Below are 22,591 nucleotides of genomic sequence, written 5' to 3' on the forward strand. Positions count from 1 at the left end.
GAAAACTGAGGTGCAATCATGTCACAGTTAATGCATGTCTGCTTCCAATACATTCAAAGACAGTATTTAAAAAAAAAAAAAAAAATCAATAGTTAAAATAAGCCTTTTGCAGTCTGAGAATTCAAGATACTTTAAAAAATTTGTAAATACACATACATGCAAATTCTTCATATATACAAATTTTCACAAAATTAAGAAGTTGCAAAGAAATCAGAAGGATTATGGTGAATCTAACAAGCTACATTTAAATGCTTTACCACTGACATATTCCTGAACATAGCAGTTTTAATAAATTTTCTACATGGCCTTTTTATAAAATTTTCTCTTTTAGACATAAAAGTTAGTCACTAGAAGTCTTCTGAAATTCTAATTTAAGAATTCAAGATGTTCTCAATTCACTACTGATATTTAAGGCCACTTTGGTAAAGGCATTGCAGCAAGAACACAAAAACAATAGCATATTTTCTAGTATTTATTTTTTTTCACCTGCAAACTGTAGCAAAACATGATCAGCTTTATTCTGCAGACAGGTATCCCTCTACATTTTTAAAGAATTTAGGCATGTATAAATAGAAGAGCTCTTTAGAAAGGAAAAATTCAAGAATGAATAAAACCTTCCAATTCTGACTCTGTAACTTTCCAGAAGCAATGGTTAAAGTGAGTTTAGGTCATTCATTCCAAGATATATGACAGCACCTTAAAAGTGGCTGATCTATTTCCCCAGTAACATTTCTCACATAACAATGTGTTAAAGTTACAAATACTGATATGCACAAATAACTAATTTCTAAGAAAAATATGTACAGTACTGCAGCATAATAAATGTGGTATCTGCAATAACTTAATATTAGCCAATTTTTAATATACATGATACCGCTACTTTTTTTGCCAATTCACAGGTTAAAAGTTGTTACTGGAGCCCTCTGTTTTGCACATATTTCCTGGTGTTTAATACACAATGCAGGCTTTTTAAAGACTTCTCTTGTGTTTAAAGCTAAAATCAGTGAAACAAGACAACAGTGCAAGAGGCGGAGAGATGTAATGTGACCATGTAAAAGTTCGTTCCAGTAAAGTGTCTATATAAGGCTATAAGAAAGGATTGGTTGATGAGCTTCCTGTTGGAAATTGTCCTGTCGGTGCACCAGTCTAAAGGAAAACATAAGACAAAATAAATAAATAAGAGTGTGTGGAGAAAATATGAAAATATTTAATGTTATTTAATTAAACTAGATTTAATTAAATAGTATTTAGATTAGGAATTATTTCATAATTATTGGCAATCATATTTATTCATTATTGTTATTAGCAATATACTGTAATAAAGCAATAGGTATCAGGCACTGTGTTGTGCCTATTTATATCCATTATTTCATATAATTCTCATAATAGACCTGGCCCTAAGAAAATGCATTTATGATTCAAACCAAACCTGACTCCAGGATTCCTTTTTCACATTGTTCACTAAATCTACAGCCCCTCATAAAGCATTATTTTGACTAGAAAGCAGACAAGTTTCATGTCTAAAATAGCTTATTAACTGTCAGTGCTTTGATTTGCAACTGATTAATGTGTTTTCTGGGGTATTTTTTTGAATTTTATTTTTTTATACAGCAGGTTCTTATTAGTTATCCATTTTATACATATTAGTGTGTACATGTCAATCCCAATCTCCCAACCAATTCATCACACCACACCCCCAGCCCGCCACTTCCCCCGCTTTAATGTGTTTTCTTAAAAAGGGATCGTGCACAATGGCTGCCTCGGATCTGTATAATCTTGCAGAATACCAAAGAGCATCTAGGAGGAATCACATCCTGCTTTTCCCAATTTGAAAACAATGCAACAATTTAGAAAGTGCTTAAAATTGCCTCTCACTTACCATAAAAGGATTACTAGATACTCCAGCAGCTGCAACTTGACCAAAAGGGGTTACCACTGGTTTTGTTTGTCCAAATGCTGCAAAACCTGCACCTTGTTTAAAAAAACCCACCAATTATAACCATACCTCTGAGACAATCTGATGCTTATAAAGCTTCATAATGAGTTTCAGAAAAATTCCTACCAGAGCAACAATAATAAAAAAAAATCAATGTTAAACTGTTGAGTCTCATGCTCTTTCAAATAGCAGTTAAACTTCCACTGGCATGTCTTAAAGAACTTACATGGACTCTCCAGAAATGGTTAATTCCAGTTTGTCTCAGCTACGTAAACTGCTGACAAAGGATTTAATGAAGAGATAAGCTTGTGACTATTTGAGAAGGGCTGTGATCCAGGTATTTCAAACTTTAGCAAATGAGTGAAATGGGCTCCCCCCCCACCAAAAAAAAACAAAACCCCCCAAAAAAACCCCAAAAACAAAAACTGGTCTCTAGTGAATTTTCCTGAAAACAAGTAACAAACTCCAACCACAACACAGTCACCTATTTAGAAAATGAGTTTATGTCACCAAAAAACCCCCAAAACAACAACAGAAAACGTACACAAAATGGAACAAAAACAGTTCTCCAATGCAAAATAAACAAAAACACTCTAGGTCTATAAAGTTTCCTTTTAAAATCAAGAGGCATATTAATAACACAGAAGATATAAGAAAGACACTGGAGATTCTGAGTAAGAAGAGGTACTCTTTAGTCCCTGATTTCTCCTAAACCTATAATCTGGTCACAGAAACTACGAAATCACTCAATTTTCTGTGGCCCAAATCACCAAAGGCTTTTCTATATTTGTGTAGTAAACATTCAGCAGATAATGCTACAGCATTCTCTAGGTAAGTCTTTTTGTCCAAACATTCATATTATGATACATAAAGGATACCTGCAGTGGACCTACAGCTAGCCAAATGTTAGATCTTACCATTGGGCTGTTGAGAAAAGGCTGTCTGCTGAGGGAAAGCTGCTTGGGCTGGGAAGGCAGGCTGCTGGAAGCTGCCACTAAAGCTGGTGGGAAGACTGTAGGGCGTGGGAGTCCCAAACCCCGCAGGCATGCTCATGGATGCCGTGCCGAAGGTCGCCGCTGGCAGGAGAAAAGAAAGGCTGGTCACTTACGAAGGGTAGGTTTTCGTATATATACGCATTCTCAACATTATGAAACAGACATCATTTACCTTAAAAACAGTATGATGTATTTTAAACTCCAAAACTCCCAACAAACTTAATAGTAAGTTTTAGCTCCAGTTTAACATAATCTATATTTGTTCTCCTGAAACCAATGACCAGAATGAAACTAATAAAGCTATCATTTGAAATCACAAGAAAACTTCTCAGAGTAATTATATACAGTTTGAGTCTAAACAGCAGTCTACTTTTTAAAGTCCATCATCATGCTATTCACATGTATACTCGTATATACATTTTTAAGTTTTGTTTTGCTATATGCAGTAAAATAGTCAAACATTTAATTGTATCCAGTGAATTGTCTGCTATAATGTAATATATGTGTTCCTGGAAAAACATTTAAAACCTCTGCAAAATAATTCACTATAAATAAAACTTACAGGAGAAATGGGGTCACAGGCAGGCCACTCAAAACCTATGCAGCTTTCTAACCCAAGGCAAAAAAAAGGGGTGGGGCGGGGGGCGGTCCTAATAAAAACACTAACACAATTAAACTGAAAACATATGGACTCCCATTCCTTTTTTGGAAAGTAAATGAGCACTGCTTTGGACAAGGGGTATAAGGAAGGTTAGGTTAGGACTGATGAGTTATAGAAACTGGGGCAGAGTACATAAAAATTGAACAGAAAGTGAAATAAGCATTCTTACAAGAGACAAAGAATGTAAGGTGAATGACACTGTGTCTAATAACTTCTCCATGGCTTGCCATGTCCAGCCACTATAACTCGATGGAATAAAGCATTCATTCACAAGTTGGGGAAATGCGCGTGTGAACTACAGCTATATATATACATGGTATGCTGCCATCACTCCCCCCATTTACGAATTACTTATGAACTAATTCACATTATTACATTATCATGTTATTATTTATATTATCGTTATTATATTATATATTATTTATATATAAACACACATAGTAGCAGAACAGTATATTACTTTTTGCTAGTGAAGATTCAAAATGGAACCTTCCAACTATATGTTGTAGGAAAAGCCTAAGTGAAATAAGAGCCAATAATGGTGCTTTTAATACAGAACACTAGAAATTACATACTGAAATATTTTCAGCATGATGCTATCAAAAAACATAACTCACTGAATTTCCTGATTTTAAGAAAAAATTACCAACTTGATTGCTGATTTAAGGCACAAGAAATTAACACTAAAAGTGCTACACATAATTATCTTTTATTTAAAAAAAAACTAAAAATCATGTTACGGATGTTGCCCAACATAATTCTCATAATCCTAGTTTTTACAACAGTGCAATTCTCCACAATGAACCTAATTAGATTTTCCAATTTTAAATATTACTTTTTATTATTGATAAGAAAAAAGGGGAACTAAGCCACTGGGAAGCAAGTGAATTAAAGAATAATAAGCACACTGCAAGGGAAACAGGAGGGTTTCAGAACAGACAACAATGCACTGACATAACTTTGACAAATCACTTTTTAAGAAAGCAGTATAAAGCAAAAGTTGGATACAGTTAAGCAAAACCAAACTCCATGGAATAATGTGGTAAAATGGTTTGGTGCATCGAAAAGGTGTGTCACTCAAAGTACTATGAATTCAAACTTAAGAAAAATAATTGAGAAAGCCATTAACATTCTAATGTTACCATGGAGGTAAGCAATATGCTTTTCAGTATTAAAACGTCACAGAAGATTTTCATGTAACTTTAAATATAATGTATTCCCAATGCCACACATCCATGACCACTCCATTTTAAAACATGGAAAAAACTTAATTCCACATGCAGGGATCCAGAACACCAGCAGAAGCTTCCACAAGCAGGTAGACAAATTGCCACACAAATCTAGATATTAGTTGTGGCCACCTACCAAAATGAGCGTGAGGAAACACTTGAGAATGCATTGCTCCAGAAAGGCCTTATGGAAAGCCATAAAGAGACCAATGTCAATTAACTTATGAATAGCTACTGGCAAAATAAAAGTAAATTTGTTTCATTAAAATGTTCTAAAATTAGAATATACTGTTACAAAGTAGATAGCATAAGAATACATAATAAAGACACATCCAACAGAGTCTTTTTATTTCAACTATATTCATGACAGTAGTATTTACACTGTCTGAAATAAAGGGGAGATTAGAATACCAGAAAAACAAAATATCAAATGAAGAAACATTTAGGAAATCCATCTTTTAAACAAATAACATTTTTTTCATGTGAAGATACAATAATACCCATAAAAAGACTTTCTAGGCCTCACCACTTACACCCAAAAATGCTATTCATAGGATCATCTAAAATGATCTAGCATCTACCTTTAGCATCTAAAAATTCAAATCTAAAAAACTAAAAATAAAATAAAACTCAAATCTTGGAGAAAGCACTTGAATAATGTTTGATTGTTTTATTTATGACTCCATACATTAACTAGAAAAGCCTAATGATAACTCAAGTGAATTAAATATTACGCAGGAAAAATTATTCAATGTAGTTCATTAGAAAGGCGAGCAGCACTTTCAGTTTAAAATATGATGGCTAAGAAGAGAGAGAAAAGAAAAATACATCTTGTGCAGATCTTACCTGGCATGACTGAGGTCAGACAGGTTACATATAAATAAATGTAATTAACAGAAAACAAATTTAGGTTGTTAAGTACCAGAACCGCTGTTTTAACCATCTGGAGTGGGGTTGTTTCTAAAATATATGGCCATGCATTTTAAATTAACATACTTAACACCAACTAAATTTAGGGAAACAAGGCGACTGAGAGATTAGAGTGGTTCTGTCTCGGTTCTGTAGTTTTCTACTTACAGGATACCACAACTTCTTTAAGCCTCAGTTTCGTCATTTGCAAACAGGGGGTGGAGGGACAGGGATAGTGTAATACATATCTACTTTACAAAGCTGCTGTGATTAAAAGTGCTACAGGGTAAATATCCAAGGAGTGTTATTTTTTCTTGCTAACTTAAAAAGATGTTTACAGCGTGTTCTAAATTCAACAAAAGGCTGATTGAGGGGGAAGGGTTTTGAAACAAGCTTGGTCACTTTATCTCCTTTCTTAGAGCACTTTATAAGCTCTGAGAAATCCTGAATTAATAATACTGGTTAAATTTTGTTTAACTCAGCATTTCCCATATATATTTGGGCGTAGAATCCCTTTCCATGAAGCACTGATAACACCATCTCAGGACACATGTTCTACAAAATAGGCTTTGGCAAAAACTGACTTTTAGTCCACAGTGATTGTTAACCAGTATTAATTTCTGTACCTCAATCTGCAACAATGATGCCTAGTCCTGGGCTGCTATAAAAATATTTTAGACTTGTTTTAACAACTTTTTGATAATATAATTCACATATCATACAATTTGTCCACTTAAAAGATAGAATTCAGTGTTCTTTTTTAACATTATTCACCAGGTGTACAACCATCATCACAATCTACTTTCAGAACATTTCATACCCCCCTCACTAAAAGAAATTCCATACCTATCAGCTCTCCATTTTGCCCCACCTACTTTCTGTAGATTTGCCCATTCTGGACAGATTATAAATGGAATCATACATTATATGTCACTCTGTGACTAACTTCCTTTATTTAGCCTAATGTTTTCTAGGTTCATCCGTGTTGTACCACGTATCAGTACACGTCATTACTTTTTATTATCAAACAAATTCCACTGTACGGCTATACCACATTTGGTTTATTCATCCATCAGTGGATGGACACCTGGGTTGTTTCCACTTTTTGGCTATTAGGAATAATGCTGCTGTGAACATTTGTATACAAGTTTTTGTGTGGATATATGTTTCATTTACTTTCTTATGAGTGGAATGAGCGGAACCAGTGGAAACAGTGCTGGTTTAGAAGCACTCTGGGTACTAACACTAGATTAGTCATTGATTAATTTTGGACCCTTAAGGTGGGGGGGGGAGGGGGGAATCTTTTAAAATCATTTTTTCATTAAATGAATATTAGAAAATAAAGGTACTCATTCAGGGACAAAGGAGAGATTTAAGAGTTATAGGAGAATTTCCTAATAACCGAAAATTATATTAACTTTATTAATTAGATTTAAGGGCTCAAGTGCTCTGGAAAAAGAATGCTAATTATAGAATCCTAAAATAAAAAAGGTCTTAGGCCACATTGGCTAGTCTACTGAAGGTTTCTATATAACATGGTAAAAGAAAGCCCAAAAGCTTTGTAAATGCAGGAAAAAAGTTATTACTAAAGTGTGTATTTTAAGAATGAAATACATCAGTATAACTTTTTAAATAGTTCACATTGAACTATTATCAATACCCTCTTTCAAAAGCTACCTCAAATGGAATTTAACAATACTAATATATTTAAGAACACAAAATATTTCTACAAAACTAATATTTTGATGGTATGAAAACACTGGAAATACCTAAGCACAGTGTATTTGTCAAAGTGTTATTTATATTTCAGCTTCAGCAGAAACATGTTATATAGTTAACATTTACTTTGACTTAGTCAATTCAATAATAACCTAGTAAAGATGATCAATGTGCTAAATCAAAATGGTTTATAAGGGGAAAAAATTTTTTACCTTGAAATAAAAATTTGTGGACACAGTAGGTTTACCTTTCAATAAATTTTGCTTAGGCTAATATTAAAATTATATCATCTGAACATACTTTGTACACTTTATATTATTTCACATCCCATGTAGAACCTTAACTTTAAAGGACTTTCATACTCCAAATAATTGGGGCGGGGGGGGGTGGGGGGGGGGTGGGCCCTTAGCTCTAATAACAGAACCAGTCTGGAGGTACAGTCATGAAAGGAAAATAATAGGAATGATTTACCAAGTATACACAATAATGCAAAGACCATGCATGGTGATTTCCATCATCTAATTCTCACAACATCCCTGCCAGAGAATAGTGTTCACATTTTACAGAAAAGGACAACAATAAGGTTCTGAGGAGTTACATCAACATAACCTTGGTCAAGGTATAACTTGAGTTTCCATCCTTCAGTTGTCAAATGGGGTTATAATAGCTATAAACATCTCAACGGTATCTTGCAAATAATATATCTTCCTATCACTTTTCCTCCATTCATTAAAAAAATAATATACAGAAAGCATTTTTAGGATTACCTAGCAAGTAAATCTAAATCAGCATTTGAACACAAATCTGGCTGTACCCAAAACATACGCACTTAACTTTTCTGAGCCTCAGTTACCTCAGCTGTCAAAGAGTGATTAAAACATTTATTTGATGAGAGTTAAGAGGACTAAATGAGAAAACGTAGAAAACCCTGTGTCATGAGACATTTTATAAATTCATTCCACGAAGTCAAAATAATATGCTTAGAAACAGAAATATTACATATATCACAAGTGATGTATAAATATTTTGTCCAAAACACAACAGAAATTTGAAACAATCACTGATTATGTATATTTGGATTAAAATAAACAATTTTTAAAAATCAAATTATGTGCAAAATTCAAATAGTTATTAAACATCTATTGTGTGAGATATCAACAGATTATGACTGAAGACATTTATATGAAAAGGAAAGTTATGGTTCAAACTCCCAATATCACATATTCTCAAACCTTGCCAATGACAAAAAGATATGCTAGTAATTACCAATTCTAAATGGTGCAAATTTATTGTGATGTTACAAACACCTTATTCTCTCAAAATACCACATCAACAAAGGCTATAACTGAAGTTCAAAGCTTTAGTTGTAAAATTATCTAAATCTAAAAACAGAACTGACAAATTCAGTTTAATGGGTATTGGGCCATACCACATGCACCTGCTAATATTCCAAGGTACTGGCAAATAACTCTGGTGTTCAGGGTAATAAGACAAAAATCAAAGAGGTACAATACAAGAAATATGTAGCTGGCTTACACTGTGAACCAAAAAAAGGGGGAGCGATAAAGAGGATTTTTAAAAAATTATCAGAAGAGAAAATACCCAAATGTTATACCACAAATTAAACCAGTTTCCCACAACCTAAAAAAATGTGAACACCTAAAAGAAATACGTACTACAAAAAGACCTCATTATTAAGATCTCATGTTAATAATACCCATCTATTCCTTGCAATCCCATGAAAAGGAAAAAAGCAAAAAACCTTACACATTTTTTTCTACTAAGATTGAGTTATAACCAATAATTGTGAAACCAGACCAACAAATAAGTCAGAATTACAATGTTCAAGTACCATCTCTGTCATATATTGGCTGTGGGCTTTAAGGCTTTAAGTCTCATCTCCATGCTTGGGCTTCTGCACCTGAAAAACGAAAGCTTTGAGTGGTGGGTGCTAGATAACTTCTCTGGTCCATTTTCAAATATTAAATTGAAGGATTTTATAAACTTTCAGCTACTATATGTCTTTACGGACAAAACTAATCCACTTTACAGTCACTTCAGTAAGAAAGGAACCTTATTTTCTGATGCTCTTCACATGGTGTCTTTGCAATATATACCTTTTCCAAAGCTTACTGTTCTATAATTTATATTTATTTCTTACCTGTTGCTCCTCTGGCATTGGTCTGAAATGGATTTGTAGAAGATGCCACAGAAGGACCAGCAGCAGCAACAAATGGATTTGTGGAAGGTGTAGCTTTAAAAAATTATAAAATACACTATAAAATCCTAACGCATTTGTATTCAATTATTTAAAGTATTTGTTCATATATTTATGAAGATAGAAAACTAGAGCTTTCTGATAATAAACTGGTGCTTTGATTGTCTTCTGGTATCCCTACGAAAATGCGATACAATATATATTAGGGTTCTTTATAAAAACCAGTATATATATATACCAGAAACACGTACCTCCAAATGGAGCAGGCACACTTGAAGAAGCAGGCTGTGTCTGTGCAGAAGCACCCACTGGCACTGTTCCAAAAACATTACTGAAAACAAGTATTGAAAGAATTCATGTTTTGAGGGGGAAAAAAAGCAACGGTAATCTATCTACAAGGTTGCCATAAAATATGGAAACAAATAATATTGAACATATCATGTATCACATCAGTTCTCAAACTCTAAGTCTCAGAACTCATTCACATTCTAAAAAATTATTGAGAACCCCAAAGAACTTTAAGTTGCTATATTTACCAATATATATTGTACATCAATTAAAACAAATTTAAATAATTTTATTCATTTAAAAATAACAATAAAGCCATTACATGCTAACCTAAGTAGCATTTTCATAAGTAACCATATTTTCTAAAACAAAAGGAACCTAATGAGAAGAGTAACACTGATATTTTTACAAATCTCTTTAATGGCTGGCTTAATATATGATCAATCTCTTGTGATATGTTGTTTAGGTTGATGCATATGAAGAAAAACTGGCCTCACATGGTAACATAGTTGAACAAAACAGGAGAATTTTAACACCTTTTCCAGATAACTGTGGATATTTTCCTTGACATCATACAAAAAACACCAGGGATAGTTTCCTAAAGGTTAGTTGCAATATGGAATTTGAAACCATATCAATGGACTTTTATGTAAAGTAACATCCACTAGTCTATCTTACACTTTAAATGAATCTTTTACTAACTTTATATCATTTGGAAAATAGTTGATGCAAATCTTCAAAATGTCAACATATTTCCCTATGCAAAATGAAAAAATTACAATCATTAATATCACCATCCGTCTCATCAGAAAAGTAATGGGAAGTTTAATTTTAAGCCCACGGTGGCCCCTAAATTTTCCAAAATTCTACTATTTGCTTGAGAGTATGTATTTTAAGTAGTTATTTTCCTTAAAGTGACAGACTTAAAATTTCATTTTTGAGAAAATGTCTACCAAATATCGAAATCTGAATAACCATAGTTTGTCTATCAATCATACTTTCAAGAAAAAATGGTGTTCCATAAAACAAGTGGCTGGTTTATTCCACAACTCAAACAACCACACAAACTGATTTTACTCAAGACAGCTTTATACTTCAGTACATAGCAGAACTACCTGATGCATACCTTACTTCAACACACAGAAAATTAAGAAGACATATTTAAAGGTCAAGACTTAAATTCCTTTACTGCTTCATACAGCATATTCATAATAAAAACTGCATCAAAAATATTCCTAAGTAAAACTGAATGTGTGGTGGTAAGGAATATAATGACTATTAGATGACTATTTGTACAGCTTGGTACCAAAGCTGTAAATCAATGCTAAGGCACCAGCAAGTTTTACCTGTCATAGTTTTTGCACCATCAAAACAAATGTCAATTACTGAAAACACAAATAACCCTCAGAATTATTATGAATTTAGGTTTTAACCTCACAGACCTTTTGAATGGGTCTCAGGTACTTCAAACATTCCATGGGTTACACTCTGGGGGACCACTTATGATTATAATGTAATACCAATAAACCATTTCATTACATATACCTGTCTATGTTTCCAGACTTTACGACCACATTGCTATAGTCCACTATTATATATGTGTAATGTAGACAACATTAATAAAGCAAAAAATATATAAATACTCTAAATTTTATTCTTTGGATTCAATTTTTCCCATCTGCCATACAGAAAATTTGTTACTGAAGAGTGAGCCAAACTAGTTAATGTTACAATCCTACCATTTCTCTCTGGAAAAGGTGCTAAAGGGAAATGAAAAGCTACTCAGATAACAAAAAAGAAGAGACAATCTGTAGGAATGGAAAACTAAGAGATGGGTAAGACACTGTACAGGTAAGTCACCTGTACTTCTAGGTCTGCTTCCTTGACCCAAAGATGAAAAAGTCAAAACTAGGAGAGTTTTTAAAGACCGAACACTGTTAAAATGCAGTAGACTTTCTGCTGCCAAGAATTTCTTACATCCGATATATCTGAACACAGTAACAGATATGTCTGTTTATAAATACCAGTATGACAAAAGAGATACAGAATTGGTCTTGGGTTCTGGTGCAAACATTTCTAAAACTGCTTATTTACAACTAAGGCTATAACATGCTACTTTAAGTGTTTAATCTTCATGACTAAGAACTGTACATTAAAAGCAAATAATTCTGTAAATGGAGTCTCTGCTGAGTACAATTAAATTTGTATATGACTATCCATTTCAAGATGTGTATATACTCTAAATCACATTTTAGTGTTCAAGGGAAAAAAGTAACAAAGCCTTCGATTAAATAAAAAAATAAAACTATGGCACTTAACTCAAGAATTATATTTTAACTAGAAAATTTAAACACAGTTTCCTCAAATTTACAAAAATATTCAGGAATCTTTAAGCCCCAAATGGTCATTACTTAACAGCATTATTATTCAGCGTTGCAAAAAAGTTTAAAAGATAAAACACAAAGCAGGAACACAGACTAAGACAAGCTACCTGCTAGCATTACTTGTGGAAGAATATGCGTTACTGGAGGTGGCCGCGGAGCTGAAAACGCTGTCCAGTTCTGCCAGGGCTGCATACTTGTCTGAAGATGCACTTGACTGACTGGGAACTGAAACCACAGAACCAACAGGAGCTTTACCTGTGGTCCCAAACCCACTACCCTGATCACCACCTGTGAACAAACAAAAACATACTACATCAAAACTTTTAACTGATGCTTAACTTAATGCTTTCAACTTACAACCACATTTGCCATGAAACACATGTAAATTTAAAACCGATCTGGAGCTTAGCAAATAAATGGACATGATTCTAGAGTCTTATCCAATAAATAATCCAGAAAATATTGGACAAGATTAGTGCTATACATACCACTCTGATAAAGACAGCATACTGTTTCTGTAACAAAAACTAAGACCCAGTACCAATAACATGTCTAGATTACACATAAAGAAGAAATTCTCAAAGTGCTACATTAAATCTGCAAGACGGGGACATCTCATTCAAGTGAACATATACACTCATAAAATGCTTGAACTATGTGAAGAGTCTATTAATAATATCATTTTCCCAGGGTTGTTCATGAAAAAATTAGAGACAGTAGTAAGAGAAAACATTCACAGAGGACTTACGATGTGCCGGGCACTGTTCTAAATGCCTCCCATGCAATAATACATATAATACAACTTTTTAAGTTCAATGCTATTACTATTGCCCTCGTTTCGGAGGGTAGATGAGAAATCAGGCTCAGAGATTAGGATGCAGAATCCAGTCTGAAAGTAGACCCCTGCTGTTCCCCCACTACACTACGCACTTTGAGAGGCAAAAATACTAGCCTTAAGACCAAAACTAGGTATAAAAATACACTGTAAATATCTTGTTTCTTTAAATAAATACAAAAATATTAATAGAACGTAGTTCAAAACAAATATATCACAGAACCTACCAAATAATCCTCTAGTCATCTCTATTAATAGGATTTCTTGGCCCTTTATGGCCTTAGAACAATAAAGCATGCTTTCTAAGAAAAAATTAAATTTTTGTTAATTATTTTCTTTTAAATCTAGACGTTTACAAGTAGTTTCTAGGCCTCCCATTGTGTAGTTATTTCAGATCCAAAATGTGCCAAATAGTCATGAACATTTAGTGTAAACTAAACATCTATACAACTAAGAAAAGCACATCCTCAGATTTTAATAAATACAACCAAATTTAGAGGACTGTTTAATATACAAATTTGTATTCGTCTGTTTAAAGGTTGATACCTTGCCCGGCACTGAAGATATTGTCTAAATTAGCAAGTGCCGCATATTTGTCTGTAGTCTGTAGACCAGCTTTGTTCGCTGAAACTTTACTAACAGCTGATGCTGTTTGATGACTCTGGGAAGTATTGAAGGTTCCAAAATCAGCACTGGAGGATTTGGGGAAGTTATCAAAATGAGCAAAATTAGCATTTACTGATCCAGCACTTCCACCTGTAACAGAACAGACAGAAAACTTGAAATTGCTAGATTTTTCCCAATATCCTTTGATAAAGATTATATGATCATTTCTTCCTAAATTAAGTGTTCTATAAACAATCCTAAATTCTTAAAATTAAAAACTGGCAAATGGCATTCAACTTTTATTATCTACACGTGACTTTCCATAATTTACAAAACTAGATTTTCAAAGGCCCTGGCAACATACAGGGCAACAAGTTTCTGTGTGTAATTTTCTATCCTGGAATGAAGAAAATAATTCACAGGAGAGCATCTCCATGCTACCTAATTTGAAACTCAGTTACTTCATAGATCATTCAGCTATGTATACTACGACCTTTTACTAATTCTCCCTAAACAAACTCTGTAGGCAAGATGCAAAATATCTTACACTACAGAAGTTTTGTAGTTCCAACAGAGACCTGGTTGAAACAAATCCCAGGGTAGAGATTTAAAATGTTTACAATGTACTACTTTGATCCAAATTTCTTAAAAGGTGGTTTTTGAGCTTTAGACTTATTTTACTTGAAGAGCTATTACTTAATTCCACATAATAATTTAATGTACACACAACACCACAATGTCTTCAGTAAAATTATGCCCTAATATATAGCTCAAGGAAAAAATTATTACATCAACTTTATCCTGCTAAGATTTTAAAGACTGTTCTGTATTCTAGAGAACTCCCTAAGGTACTACTAAAATACTGAAACCAGTATATATTCATTCTACACTGTTGGTGCTACACTTTTGATGTTGATTCTTTATGCCTAAACATTAGTCTCAGCAATCAAGATAGTAGATAGATATAGATATTTATATATTAAAGTGAGAGCAAAGCACACTTATAGGTATTTCAGAAACAAAGGTTACACCCTATTTTTTAAAAAACCACAAACACTTTCCATCAATCAGTTTTTTATGCATTCTAAAACAAATATATTTCTTTCAGGAATTAAACTCTCGTTGTTTTCGATTAAAACTAAGTAATGTTTGTATTTAAAAGACTGTGATCTGTTACAAGGAGCTGATGAACAAAGTACATACTGAGCTTTCAAAATCTGTATGAAGAAATTTATTTCAAATTAATAAAAACTGAATTATTAAATCAACTAACTCTGTTATGGTATACTACTATGTTCTCTGAGTTTAGCAATAGTGGAGAGAGTAAAAGTGAGAATTTCTGAAGGATTATCGTTAAAAGATGATTAACATTCTATAATTGAAAAACCTAAAAAATATAGCACAAAACATACAAATTAGTAAAAGATGCCTACGTGACAACAGAACTTACTGTTGGAAGCCTGGAGAGGAAAAGCTGAAGTAAATTCACCAAAACTGCAGCTAGATGAAAGCATTCTAAATGCTGGACAGCCAGATATTATGTAAATGATGAAATTTAAAGAAAAAAAAGAAAGAAAGAAAGAAAGAAAATTGAAAGAAAAGGCTTTAAGACAATACAGAGTTAAAAGCTGAACGAAAAATAATCAGCCAAAGATCTAAACAAAGGTTCAATGAGTTTCTGAAAACAATACAGTTTATGGGAGAGTATTCAATTTTTAAAGACCAATTCCTGCACAGAAAACTATTTAAAGTTTATTAAAATGACTGTTAAATAATCTACTCAACTAATAATATTTATTTTCTGAAGCTTGTTGCCCTGAAAATTACTTAACGTTTTTAGTTCTATGGAAGCAAGCAATCAACTAGCTTCCTTTATTCAGAATTAAATCGTAATGTGTTTTGTGAACCTAAAAAACTTTTAGTACTTTAATACCTCTGTGCCTAAGAAATTTAAGGAAGATTCATGTGCAGGAAAAGGAAAATAGATGTGAATTAGACAAAATACTAGCGTTCAGAAAAACGAACAAAGAAAAATATAAAGATTTCAGGTTTCCCCAGAGCTTTGTAAGACAGAACTAATTTAGAACCAGATAATCACAGAATTTAAGTTTAGAGTAATGTTCCAAAACTACCTCTAGAGAGTTTTTTATTTTTTGAAGTAAACATTTAAGCATAATGCTGGAGAGCTCTACCTGTAGATTGGGGCTGAAAAGAAGAGTGGCTTGCTGTGGGGAAACCTCCAAAATTACTCGAACCACTAGACTGTCCAAATGCATCAAAGTTTGCAAAATCTGCATTTGCAGAATTCTGAGCTGTAAATGGTAAGGAACAATATATGTTAATGAATATGAAAATTATAAATGAAAAATATGATAAATGAATTTAAGAATTTTATGAAAGTTTCTATGTCTCACAACTTACTTTAAAGAAAACTCATTTAGAAATCAGATTTTAAATTCTACCAGTGTTTATTTCACCCAACTTCAAGCAATTTATTAAAGGGTATCCAGGAATTTCCAAAAACGCTTTGTACAATGATAAATTTGTACACAATAGCCTTTGAGTGACCTCAGGAATAGTAAAGTGCCTCTATTAAAGGAAACTCTGAATTAAGAGCACTAAATATTTAGTTACAGTAAAGCAGATAGAGATGCAGGATACAGGATACATTTGGAAAATTCAGATTTAAAATAGTGATAAGTGATTCATCAGTTATGTGAACCTAAAATAATGATACAAAGATGGCTTAATTACATTAAATCTTTTGGTTGCTTTTTGAGTTTACAACGATGTCACACCATAGCATATTTAAAAAAAGAAAACTCGAGTGTATAAAAAGAAGGACATGATCACCAAATACATTGAAGATACTCATATTTTATTAGGACGCTGCCATTTTAAAACACATATTAAAACTTAAGAAATGACAAAAACGTAAAAATCATAGCATAAATGCACCTCATACCCAGTGAAAAAGACCAACTGGCATTTCCCAACTGGTCACCAACCTAAGAGCAAAACTCCAGGCTCTCCTAAAGTTAAAATATGTAAGTAAAACGAAATAACTCAAAAGACTTTTTTTAAGGCAAAACAGATGCTGGATAAGATTTTTATAGAGGATAAGATAAGAATAAGAAGTGGTTGGTATGCAGGAAAGGGAATGCTAAGTGGTAAGAACAAAAAGCACGTCCAAAAGATGGAGAAAGATTATAATATGTCACCAACAAAGTGAGTGAGCCACTTAAACCCTCTGCAGGCAATTCTACTTCTAGGTAGTTTTTGTAAAGAGATAATATTGCAAATGAGCATGGCTGAATCTAACAGCTAAACAATGTGTTTTTTATAATAATGAAAAACTTAGAAACTCAAATGGCCGACGAGAGATCACTTAAATATATTATGGAACATCATACAATGGAATATAATGCAGCCATTTAAAAAATTCATGTAAAAGAATATTTAGCCCGATACAAAAATACTTACAGCTACGTAAGTAAGATAAATAGGTTAATAAATTCCAGATACATTTTCATCTGCTAATTTCATTAAACATGGCATCATGTGCATAGAAAATCTGCATTTTAGTTAAATCAAAGTAGTGAGATTTCAGGTAGGTATCATTTCCTTCTTTGTTTGCCTGAGTTCGCTAAGCTTTTTCAATGAATATGTACTCTACTTGTAAACAAACCAAAAGAAGTCACTAAGCAAAAAAATTTTCCATTAACAAAGTAAAACATTATTGTAGGAAGAAAATCAGGAAAACTTAACAGTATTTCATGTAATTGCTGTTTTATCTATCTAAATGGATATGACGGGGGCGGGAGAGGAATGTACCTAGAGTAACCCCCTTTTCCTACACACATGTGCCACTTCCCTTCTAGTGTCTTCACACCTACCACTTCTGACGAGTGGAGTGCTATCCCCACATGTCACTGCTCACACTGCGTTCTTGAAAACCTTTTTGAAACACATGTGACCTGGCCCTTAAGCACTACACACTAGAACCTAAATTAAAAGGCTGCTTATTGCTTAACAATATAAATTCTGTATTCTGGACTCCCTACAATATTTTGTCTGTTTTTACTTAATATGATAAAATTCAACTTTTTTACAGGCTGAAATTTTACTTTCCCCAAAAGAAATATAATGGAAGAAATACTAATAGATAAATAATAAATTTTAAAAATTAATTTCCTAAAAAATATTTTGAAAGGAATATCTATACCAGTTTAAATATAAGTTTAAATAGTTACCATTTAGCATTGCTGAGAACACCAGTAAAAAAGTACAGTTTAGTGAAAAGGGAATCTAAGATAAGAATCAGGGAACTCCATCCTAACATAAGAAACTGTAAACCATTGGACAAGTCCCTCAATTGTTCTGGCTCTACCAGTATTCTCACTAACAAAATGAGAAGATTTGCTAGATGGTCTCTACTAGCAAAACCAACAAACACTATAATTCTACAACTTATGAAACAACAGAAATAAATTTCTTAAGAGCTTTGAAATACTAAGCCAAAGAGAAGAAAATTCTACTAAAAGACAAAATAAGTTTATTAAGGCCAAAATAGGTAATAAATAGATAATATAACTATAAACCAAATGAATAGAGAACACGATATAGGAAATTCTCAAATTTAGAGTGGATTATATTCCAAAATGCAAGTTTCCAAGTTTTTTGAACACTTAGCTGTACAGTTGAGAACAACAAATGAAACATCTGTCCCTTGTAGAAACAAGAATTGGGTCCCTAAGCTAGTTTGTGGCTTATAACCTCGAACATATGTGTAGCCTATAATAATACATATTCTACATGTAACTTGTATTTAGAACATCATATGGGAAGATTTTACATTTAACATGTTTCAACAACATCAGGGGAAAAAAATCAGTTCAATGCAGGCTTCCCTGGCGGCACAGTGGTTGAGAGTCTGCCTGCTAATGCAGGGGACACGGGTTCGAGCCCTGGTCTGGGAGGATCCCACATGCCGCGGAGCAATTGGGCCCGTGAGCCACAACTACTGAGCCTGCGTGTCTGGAGCCTGTGCTCCGCAATAAGAAAGGCCGCGATAGTGAGTGGCCACCGCTTGCCACAACTAGAGAAAGCCCTCGCGCAGAAACGAAGACCCAACACAGCAAAAATAAATTAATTAATAAATAAACTCCTACCCCCAACATCTTCTTAAAAAAAAAAAATCAGTTCAATGCAATCCATTTTGTTGAGCAAGCCTATTTTATCACATTTATATTTTCCCAATGATTTCCCACCAGAGCACCAAACACACTCATCAAATACCTATTCACTATAGCAAGACAGGGTTTTGTAATACTTCTATCCGTTTTTATTTGTAGACACTGAATCTAGTGTCTTCAACAACTGATTATAGTAACTTTTTAAATCTGTAAAGTGTTGCGGAATGAAACTGATAAACACAACTTTGGAAATTAAACACTAATAAATTCAGTAAACAAAAATTACTATCTGAAACCTCAAACAATCTCTACACAAAGAAATCCAAACTAAAAAGAATGTGACAAAATAATAAAGATGCTTTTTACACAGTCTTATTCAAAAAGTACAAAGGAGTCAACTCAGAATTTAGAATTTAAGGCACCAAGTTAATGAGCCTGAATCTTGCCAAGAGTTGTCTTTACTCTTCGGTGAGCAACAGATACTCATGAGAAAGGAAAAAAAAAAAATGTAGAGGCCAGAGGATGGAAACAGGCAACCCTCATCAAATTCAGCTGACAAACAGACTTTGTTTCACCTATATGATAGTTTATTTTCATTAATTCCTAACATTTAAAAAGAGAGCATTTCACATTACATAACAAGTTTTCATACATCTCTTAAAAGAAAATCGGTGTATTTAGTAATCCTGAGCCTGTATTTTCATGTGGCAACAGGAGATTATAGACCATTCCCCTTTGAAAGGGGCACTGCATTATATTATTCATTTGTGTTAACTGGGTGGCAAGGCAATTGAGTTTGACATCCCTCATATAAGGTGTGGCCAAAATCAATTACAGTTTACAGTTCACAGGTTTTGTGATACGTTTATTACCAAGCAAAATAACTATTACATGCTGTAGTAAATTATGTTTCTAACTGCATGCCTATTTCTGTAGAAGATGACTTTTCCTGAACATAATACTGACCCCACCACTGACACATATCCACACACACACCAACTCAGCCAGAATGTTCAAATAAAGAAGGGTAAAGACTTCTGGCTTTTAACCCACTGAACTATCTGCAAAAGAACAGTTTTCCCTTTAAAACAATGCCGGCCAGATTGGCGTATCTGAATAATTACTGTTTGCTATTAAAAGTTCCATTTGTCACATCAATGTGTTCAGGAGAAAATTTTCACCTAATGTATTTTTTTTTTTAAATGATAAGTTCAGGGTAAAAACTCAGCTATCAATGACTTTGTATCTATGAACCATGTATGGAAAAGTAAAAATTCAGAGTGCTTGCAAAGGCTCTGGAAAAAGACATTTCAGATTGAACTGTGACACCAATTTAAAACTTACTTAAGGTAAAATGTGAAAGATGGCATCAACTATACTAGAAGGGAAAATAAATGAGTAATTTTATTAGCTTGTTCTTGCAATATCCATATATATTTTATGCTCCTGGGATCAATCAAATGAAGTAAGAAAAGAGTGATCTGAGTAGTCATCTGTAAATACAAAAGAACTTCAGGCTAAAAAACTATTACTCTCAGGCAACCTGACCTAATCTACATGGTTATTCAACTACTTCCTCACAGACACATCTGTCCTACCATTTCTGCCATATGTGGAAAAGAGACAAAATAGTTAAGATTTACTATCTTCTATCAATCTGATAAAATCATACATTTCTCTCTCTCTTAACATTTTCTACAATTAAATAATGACAATTATTTTCAAAAAGCATTTTAAGGGGGTTATTAAAAGTATGAGGGTAATCACGGTACAAATTAGTCTGTGGAGCTGCACTGTCTTGTCTATTTTTGGCTAATATGATTACACAGAAAAGTGTAACATCAATTCCCTGACTTGCAAATATTCACAAATTGCGTTTAGAGACAAAAACACAAAACAAAAACACACATACACACACACAAGGGAAACATGAAATAAGTCATGAAATAAGCTGAAAATTTACAAAAGAGTTTGGCAGTTACTTTTCCATCATTTCAAATTACATTTCCATAAACCTAAAACTGAGATAAATGCAGAATACTCATAAATTACAGAAGGTTCACTCTCTATTCACTGAGTCTTCCACCACCAACTCTTTTGGCCACCATTCGAAAACCAAGAGGGAGGACAGAAGCTAGGGCTCCTGTCTGCTCAGAGAGGGAACTGGCTTCCCACCTAGAGTATGAAGGGAAGAGTCTCCTCAGCCTCCTTCTGGACTTCTGGGCTCAGCCAATGTAAAGCAGATGGAAACCCACCACAGCCCTAACAGCGCGAGCCTCCCGATTTCTTACCCTTCTCAGTACAATCTCTCCTGAAAGAAATTCTCATCCTAGAATCCCTTTTGAAAAGCAAACACACACACACACACACACACACACACACATACATAAATCACACCACAACTTCCTTCTGTAGCATATTCTTAGAAAATGTTTCCACTGGTATTTAAAACAAAAAATTCCTTCAATGCTTGATAGAAATAAATGTGGCTGAAGAGCAGGTTTTCCATAATTTTCCAAACTATCTCAAAAGGCACATTTCTGGATGCATATATACATGACAAACTTTGTACCATTATTATCCAACTATAAGCCAGGACGTGAAATTGAAAGGAAAAAAAATAAGTGGGATAGCATCGCAATTTCATAGGTGAATAAAAGAAGGTAAAATAAATCCCAAAGTACTAATAGGAAATCAATTCAGTAAGCACTGGCTTCAGTTATGCTTAAAAAACAGTGAAATATATATATGCAAAAAACAGAAAGCAAAGTTTCAAATTATCAAATAAAACTGCTTCAAAATGACCAAATCAATTCTTAAATTAGTGTACAATATTTAATTTGACGATTATTCAATCACTCTGGCAAAAGCTGCTGGGAAAAAACTTACCTGCATGACTGTTGAAATGTGCAAAGTTTGCAAAATTGGCTGTAGCTGTTGACTGAGGTGCTGGAGCAGCAAAGATGTCTGAGCCAAGATCACTTAAAAGGTCAAACTGCTTCTTTTCCTGCTGCTGCCCTTGAGAGCGACCTACAACAGGAGACTATAAACCACATATTAACTATAAAGAACTTCCAGTCAGATCTGCTGAATTTTTATACCACTACTTCCAATTCACCAAGCTTAAAACACAGTTTAAAGATTACATAATCTTCCATTTGTAGAGTTTTGAGTTCTTCGATGTTTTTTGAAAAGCACAAATTTTCAACATCTATTCCCATATTATCTTTCAATGTTAAGTACAGAGTCAAAAGCAATGAAATATAATTACAACAGTTGTTACACCTCATGACACGAGACAGACTTACTGCTAAGACAGTATGATGATAAGGCTTTCATAGGACAAATCTTTTATCCATGGGAAGAGTTACAATATACTGACTTTACCCTTCTCTTCATTTTCTACTCAGACCTTTGATGAAAGTGGAGCAACTTATCTAGATGCCCTAGTATGTGCATTATTTTAAAAGGTGGAATTTAATTCAAATAGTACCATGCCTCAGAATCATTCTTGTGTAGGACAGACATTATAATGCCACACAGTAACAGATCTGTCACAGCTCGCTGACTATCATGAAGTACAGAAGCATAAACTCTAGACACCAACTGCTGAAAA

At 33.5% G+C, this 22,591-nt stretch overlaps 1 protein-coding gene across 11 annotated transcripts in view; it reads right to left on the reverse strand.

Annotated features, from left to right (window-relative positions):
• Positions 1–459: 459 nt before the first annotated feature.
• The window catches only part of AGFG1 (ArfGAP with FG repeats 1), a 71,329-nt gene continuing 49,197 nt past the window's right edge, over positions 460–22,591 (reverse strand). Inside the window, exons 5-15 of one of the 11 annotated variants that reach the window (XM_067740333.1) lie at positions 21,865–22,018; positions 15,973–16,092; positions 15,231–15,302; positions 13,721–13,930; positions 12,447–12,627; positions 9,919–9,998; positions 9,611–9,703; positions 4,958–5,005; positions 2,854–3,012; positions 1,880–1,965; positions 460–1,146 (exon numbers count right to left, since the gene is read on the reverse strand). In XM_067740333.1, the coding sequence (XP_067596434.1) occupies positions 1,087–1,146; positions 1,880–1,965; positions 2,854–3,012; positions 4,958–5,005; positions 9,611–9,703; positions 9,919–9,998; positions 12,447–12,627; positions 13,721–13,930; positions 15,231–15,302; positions 15,973–16,092; positions 21,865–22,018 (1,263 nt within the window). In that variant the 3' untranslated portion in view covers positions 460–1,086. Of the gene's footprint in view, positions 1,147–1,879; positions 1,972–2,853; positions 3,013–4,957; positions 5,006–7,061; positions 9,371–9,610; positions 9,704–9,918; positions 9,999–12,446; positions 12,628–13,720; positions 13,931–15,230; positions 15,303–15,972; positions 16,093–21,864; positions 22,019–22,591 lie in introns of those variants that run through there. The other 10 variants (XM_067740332.1, XM_067740335.1, XM_067740334.1 and 7 more) reach the window with 10 other exon arrangements.

Source organism: Pseudorca crassidens, chromosome 6 (genome assembly GCF_039906515.1).
Source record: "Pseudorca crassidens isolate mPseCra1 chromosome 6, mPseCra1.hap1, whole genome shotgun sequence".
Taxonomy (NCBI): Eukaryota; Metazoa; Chordata; class Mammalia; order Artiodactyla; family Delphinidae; genus Pseudorca; species Pseudorca crassidens.